Genomic DNA, 6,254 nt, shown 5'->3' with positions numbered 1-6,254 from the left:
GGCCCCGTCGAAGCCGACCTCACCCCTCGGGGTGTTGTTAGCAACCCTTTGTGTTGTTTGATTTGTGGGAGCACTAGGAGCGGGAGGAACTGGACCTCTTCCATTCGCGTTGTTGGAAGCACCCGATAATGCTTGCCTCAATTTTGTCATGGTCTGGTCTTGCCAAGAGAGATGGCTCATGATAGCCTTTTGTTGTTCTCTTAGGATCCTCGCCGTTTTCGCTACTCTCTCATCTTCAGCGTCATCAGGAGTCGCCTCCCGTGCGTGTCGGGGATACCGCCCACCATGAACGGCGTGGCTATATCCCCCTCGTTGGGGGTGTCGTTGATCGAATCCTCGTGTTGAGGCGGAGTTTCTTGTGCCTCAACGTTGTCTGCGATGTTGACATCGTTATCTGCCATCTTTTAAGATTTTTTCTAAGAAACAAAGAATCAAACAGATTAGTAATAGACGCAAGGATCAACTCAATTACTCAATTGTCTAAGCCCCACGGTGGGCGCCAAACTGTTTACTCGTAAAACAATACAGTTGAATTTATTGCGTGATTTATAGACAAGCGAATCGATTTGATCCAAAATGATAAATAAAAATACCAGACTTAGCGTTGAGATCGAGATAAAATAGCAGACAGTTTGGTTCCAGGAGTAAGGCTTCCGAAGACAACAACAAGAATATTGTTAGACAGAAAATAGAATATTATTTAGCTTAGAATGATGTGTAGCATAAGTTTGTCAGAATTTTTGTCCCTTACAATGGCCATTGAAGTCACTATTTATAGCTATACCTAGGGAACAAGGTCCTAGGATCAAGCCCTCTTAAATGACAATAATGGGGGCCATTAACGACTATGTAACGACAAGCTATGAATGCCAAAATTCTCTGTAACGGATTGTGTATTTAGTACTGAGGAATATTCTTTATTGAATGTCATCTAGTGGCAAATATTCGCCGTTGAAGTCACTATTTATAGCTATACTTAGGGAACAAGGTCCTAGGATCAAGCCCTCTTAAATGACAATAATGGGGGCAATTGACGAATATGTAACGGCGTGCTATGAATGCCAAAATTCTCTATAACGGATTGTGTATTTAGTACTGAGGAATATTCTTCATTGAATGTCATCTAGTGGCAAATATTATTTTGTCCCGTTAACAATGTTTCCTTCGGGGTCTACCCGATGCCAACCGAAGTTGTTGTCCTCCGTCTTGGCTTCCACTCGTTTTGTCTTCCGTCTGTCCCAGGCTCCACGTGTCACTCTATCATTTGAGAATTTAATGTGAACCTTTTACAATTACATGACATTCAATTATGGAAATTTGACCGGGTTGAATTAACGATCATATTTGAGGAATAAAGTTTCTTGACCAAAATTGATTGACTACAACAAGCTCGCAATTCTGATTGAAAGAAACAATAACCTCTCTACTCTATTTGCTTGCAATTTTGTGGCTATCAGGCTTGACAAAGGCTTCCGTAACTTTAGACTCGTTATGTTGTTCGACTGAACATAATGACTCCACATCCAGACAACTTTTAAAAATTTGTTCTCTATATGTATAGTTCTACAGAAGAGGAGTAGCGTGCCCGTGCCTACTGCTAATCTGGAAGTAGAGATGTTAAACAAGTCTCCAATTTTCTTACAATTTAAAGTATTTTATTAAGAGAAGAATGCCCAGCAGGGCTGCACATAGCAGGAAAACTACAAATAGTTCAACAGAAGGCAGTACTAACATAGCTCTCAACAACATTACTAGACAATATTTGGAGCAATGAGCTATTCTTTGGACCAACACATCTAGGAGTCTTAAACTGGCTAACTGCACCTCCTAATCCTACAAAATGGTCTAATATCTTATGAAATGTTCCCCTCTTCACAATCCTCAGCTCAAGTGCTCCAATTGCATTCACTTTCCGGGAGCTCACATAGCCTGCATCGATGAACGCTTTATCCAAACAGTTGCAGCAGTCTTGTAACATTTCATCAGTCGCTTCCCCACTCAATTCCCAGAAGATCACATAGTGTCCCGGATCAGCTGAGACATTGACATGGCTCGTGAAGTCCACCACTTCTAGTTTTTCGTCTACTAAGTGCTTTGCTGCAGCTTCTACGGCTAGTTGTAAATCTTTCTCCGTGTTCTTGTCAATGTTAATGCTCAGCAAAAGGTTCCTTCTGCATACGAACTGGAGTTCTGGAGTCCCATTGTGGAATCCTTTTACCTTTACCACATCACCTAGTCTATAACGATATAAACCTGCGTTTACAAATTCATAAACTCGTCAATTATAATGTCAGTGCATATAGTTAAATCCAACAAAATACGCGATAAACTAGATAGACTAATAGCTTGTCATTTAGAAATGTGTAAGTGAGGTGGATATGGAACAACTGGACAGAACTTAGAAGGCATAATGCAAAAGATTCCAACATTCTATGCCTTCAAAACCTGCTAAAGTATCTTTTTTCAAGAACCACTTACTTTGGATAATCTAATGCTTAATAACCAAAAAACAGGTTGACAAAAAGACATGAATATCAGGCACATGCAGTTATGCATATTAGAACAACTATGTACAACAGATGGTTGAAAAGCATGTCGAAGTCCAGAACAAGGCATGAAAACAAATCATAAGTTTTATTATCTAAGCAGAATTTAATACTTTATGTCAGGTAGGCACATGTACATGTTTCCTGCAATTTTGCCACACGGAATAGATATTAACAATAAGCACCAAATATAAGTGAAACAAGAAAGGACATGATAGAGTCACCAAACATAACAATTGTTTTGCCAAGCAAAGCATTTTCAAGAAAAGGGATGCAAGAAAATTGTACCTGCAAAATTTGTAAAGACAATTTCATATTCTTCACCAAGTTTAACTTCAGTCAGACCCACTGGAGAATTCGCTTGCTCCATGCCATTGAGATTTCCCCCGAGAGGAATGAATTCGAAATAACCAATATTTGGTAGTACTGCATATGTTACTAGCTCAGGGGGCAATTTCGGGTTAACGTTTACTCCAACCCATCCTTCAGAAGAACCATAATCTGCACTCAACAAAGGTAACTCCCCAGCATAATGCCTCAGTTTCTTCAAGTAAGGTTCCATTGATCCTGTCATGATACCATATATGTACCTTGTGTTTGGGAAGAGTTCAGGAATCAAGCCGTACCAATTGCTTAATCTTGAGCACTTATTATAAATTGTATCAGCTAGTTCCGGATCAGGCTTCAGCAATTTTGACATGGCTAATCTTATGGACGGGACAGTGACTCTACTCGACAGGACTCCCTCTCTTATGTCAACAACAAGTGCTTCCCATACTTGTTCTAAAGTTCGGAAAGCATGGACAATGCTATGGGCAAAGGTAGACGAAACAGCTTGAACTTCATCGCCGAAAATGAGCCCACACAAAAGGTGGCAGTATAAGGATTGGTGAAAATCAGGGCCAAATATTACTTCATCAGGACTACAACATGGGGTACACATTGCTTTCATTGTCTTCTTGAATTGTGCATTTCTGTACACATTGGTAGTGGCTGTTCCTGCTGCTAAACCTCCCTTTGTTTTGAACTGTTTGCTGCTGTAAATAAACTGCAAAGCCTTCCCATTTCCAATTGGAAATTCTCTGAATGAAAAAAAACAGAACTACTACATTTAGCTAAGCTATAACAAACCAAACATTTAATTTAATTGAAGAAAGAATGACCAGTCCTTTTCTTTTTCTTGGGATTGAAAAGTCTCAATTGTGACAAAGTTAGTTATGTGTCCCCAACATTTATCACCATTTAAACTCTTTAACTTTCCATGGCTGCTTAGAGAAATTTTATGAGCCAATGCCTGCTCCTATAGGTCACGAGTAAGAGTTGCGGAAGCAACCACTAATCCTTGCGTTAGGGTAGGCTGTCTACTTCACACCCCTTGGGGTGCAGCCCTTCCCCGGACCCTGCGTGAATGCGGGATGCTTTGTGCACCGGGCTTCCCATTTTCAACAAGCAAATTTCCAGAGTTTAAAAAATAGAACAAAATGACAAATAGCATTACCTGTTCCTAAAGGCAAAAGAGGTCTTGAATATCTGCATAGTGGACTCCATCAATTCATCATTGAAAGGTACAAACTTTGGCTTCCCTTGAGTAGTACCAGAACTGCAAATCAACCACTAAATTTCCTTATTCTACTTCTAAAAACATCAAGAAAATAAGAACCTCACAAAAAAAAAAGATCCATTTTTACATTACCTCAATGAGATGGTTTCAATTGGTTTTCCAGTAAGAATGGGAGAAAGATCACCATCAGCAACTCTTTGAATGTAAGGCTCCAAATCATTGTGAGTTACAATAGGGACACAATTCTTGAAAGTCTGAGGATCAGTTTTACCATTCAAACCCCATTGCTGCAAATATTCTGTCCCTCTATTCTGTTCCAGTATCTTTTCAAGTGTCTCTTCTTGAATTTTGCCAGCATCTTTTGTCAAATCCTCAAATTCCTCAATCACTTTTTCTTGATCAAACTTCTGCTCAATCTTCTCCACCAGCATCTTCATGATCTTCCTACAATAAATAGCTAAATATAAGAACAAAGATCTCAACTTTTTAACACTACTAATCAAGAAAGATTAGCTTCCCAGTAAGTAATTTATCCAATTTTGAGAGGTGGGGTTGGGGCTATTTTTGTTTTGTTGGGGAGGGGGGTGGGGTATATGGATATTGGATATATAGATAAGTAAAATTCTATGAATCATCTCCTAAAAAGCTGTTTATAAGAACCTATAAACTCTGATTGTTAGTTTATAAAAGTAGGTGTCAAACAAGCATATGCTGCAAATTTTTCAGTTCTTGATTGTTCTATACTGTTAGCAATCAGACATAGTACAAAACAGTCAAAGGTGAAAACACAAATTTAATGTTTTGAAATAAAACAGTCCAAAAAGAAATCTTTTCTCTAGCTTATCAGACACACATACAAATTCAGAAAAATTAACACTTCCATGGAATCTTTACTATAGCTATTTAGACATACAGACAAAGACAAGAAAACATATAATTAAATGTGTAGACAATAAAATATACTAAAATAAATAAATGTATTTGTGTGACTGTGTGTCAGTGTGTGTGGAATTTAAGAACCTATAAACTCTGATAGTTAGCTTATAAAAGGAGGTGTCAAACAAGCATAGGCTGCAAATTTTTCTGTTCATTGTTCCACACTGTATGCAAACAAAAAAGTCAAAGGTAAAACACATCTATCTGATGTTTTGTAATAACAGTCCACAAACGAATCTTTTCTATAGCTTATCAGACATACATATAAATACAGAAAAACTAACACTTCCATGGAATCTTTAGTATAGCTATTCAGACATACATACAAAGACAAGAAAAAAGATTTATAAATGTCTGTGTTTTTTTTTTGGACTAATTCAGTGCTACTTAATTCAGAAGGTTGCCTGAAAAACATTGAAAAAAAGGTGTTCTTTGCTATCAACTAATGCAGTTAATAAGACAAATCTTTTACATTTAGAAAGTCATCACCTTTGATATACACAGTTAACTAGCTTATAAAATAAACTACAAAAATAGAGGGAAAAGAAACAGAGAAATCCAGAATTAGACCAAACTCCAAAAACGTTCACAAAGAAAAGCTCCAACATAAGAATTTCCAAAAAGGGAAAAATATTTAAAAGGATGAAAAAGGGCTCAAGAATCCAAAAAAGGAACAAGAAATAATAACTGAAAGTAGCCGAGTACAACAAAGAATATGACCTAAAATTACTCAAAAAACCAGAAGCATTCCACATGAAAGCAGAACTTGTTCCAATAAAGTCACCAAAAACCAACGTAATCATATGAATATTTGTATATAAAAAAAAAAGATCATGGGTATTTTTGTAATGCTTGTACCTGTGTTATAAATTGCTTAGAAAAGTAGTTAAATGACAGTTTTCTGAGGGAAGATTATATGAGAAGAGAAATATATATAGCTGGTGAATGACAACAAACGCCGTCCAAGGTGGGGCCCACGAACTTCTTGTTACCAAAAATACCCCTAATGGATTAGAGAATCGTAAAAGAAATAGTTAGGTCTATGCTGTGAGGGGAAAATGGAATATGTCCATTTATGGAATTTAAAGTTGAATGGCTACGGCTGATAAATGAAAGTGAAGTATGAGATGAGTTTGAGGAAGTCGGCCGTTATTGGCAAAAAAGGTAATAAGGCCTGTCTTTATCTTTTGTTGTTGTTATGCCGATAAAAT

General features: G+C 37.5%; 1 protein-coding gene across 6 annotated transcripts; it reads right to left on the bottom strand.

The window, feature by feature from the left end:
- Window positions 1-1,633: 1,633 nt before the first annotated feature.
- On the bottom strand, window positions 1,634-5,964 carry LOC104096608 (jasmonoyl--L-amino acid synthetase JAR6). Of its 6 annotated transcripts, none has more exons than XM_070182175.1 (5): window positions 5,902-5,964; window positions 4,240-4,551; window positions 4,045-4,146; window positions 2,835-3,628; window positions 1,634-2,253 (listed from the first exon to the last, which is right to left on the bottom strand). In XM_070182175.1, exons 2-5 carry the CDS (start codon window positions 4,542-4,544, stop codon window positions 1,712-1,714), a joined length of 1,743 nt encoding a protein of 580 aa, XP_070038276.1. In that variant the 5' UTR covers window positions 4,545-4,551; window positions 5,902-5,964; the 3' UTR covers window positions 1,634-1,711. The 6 variants fall into 6 exon arrangements, with proteins under 6 accessions (XP_070038276.1, XP_070038275.1, XP_070038273.1 ...); XM_070182174.1 differs by having other exon boundaries at window positions 4,240-4,564; window positions 5,902-5,925; XM_070182172.1 differs by lacking the exon at window positions 5,902-5,964 and adding an exon at window positions 5,764-5,861.
- Window positions 5,965-6,254: the final 290 nt, after the last annotated feature.

The sequence above is a fragment of the Nicotiana tomentosiformis genome, chromosome 8 (assembly GCF_000390325.3).
Source record: "Nicotiana tomentosiformis chromosome 8, ASM39032v3, whole genome shotgun sequence".
Lineage (NCBI taxonomy): Eukaryota > Viridiplantae > Streptophyta > Magnoliopsida > Solanales > Solanaceae > Nicotiana > Nicotiana tomentosiformis.
Note: the sequence above shows the minus strand (reverse complement) of the source record. Positions and strands in the feature narration are given on the sequence as shown.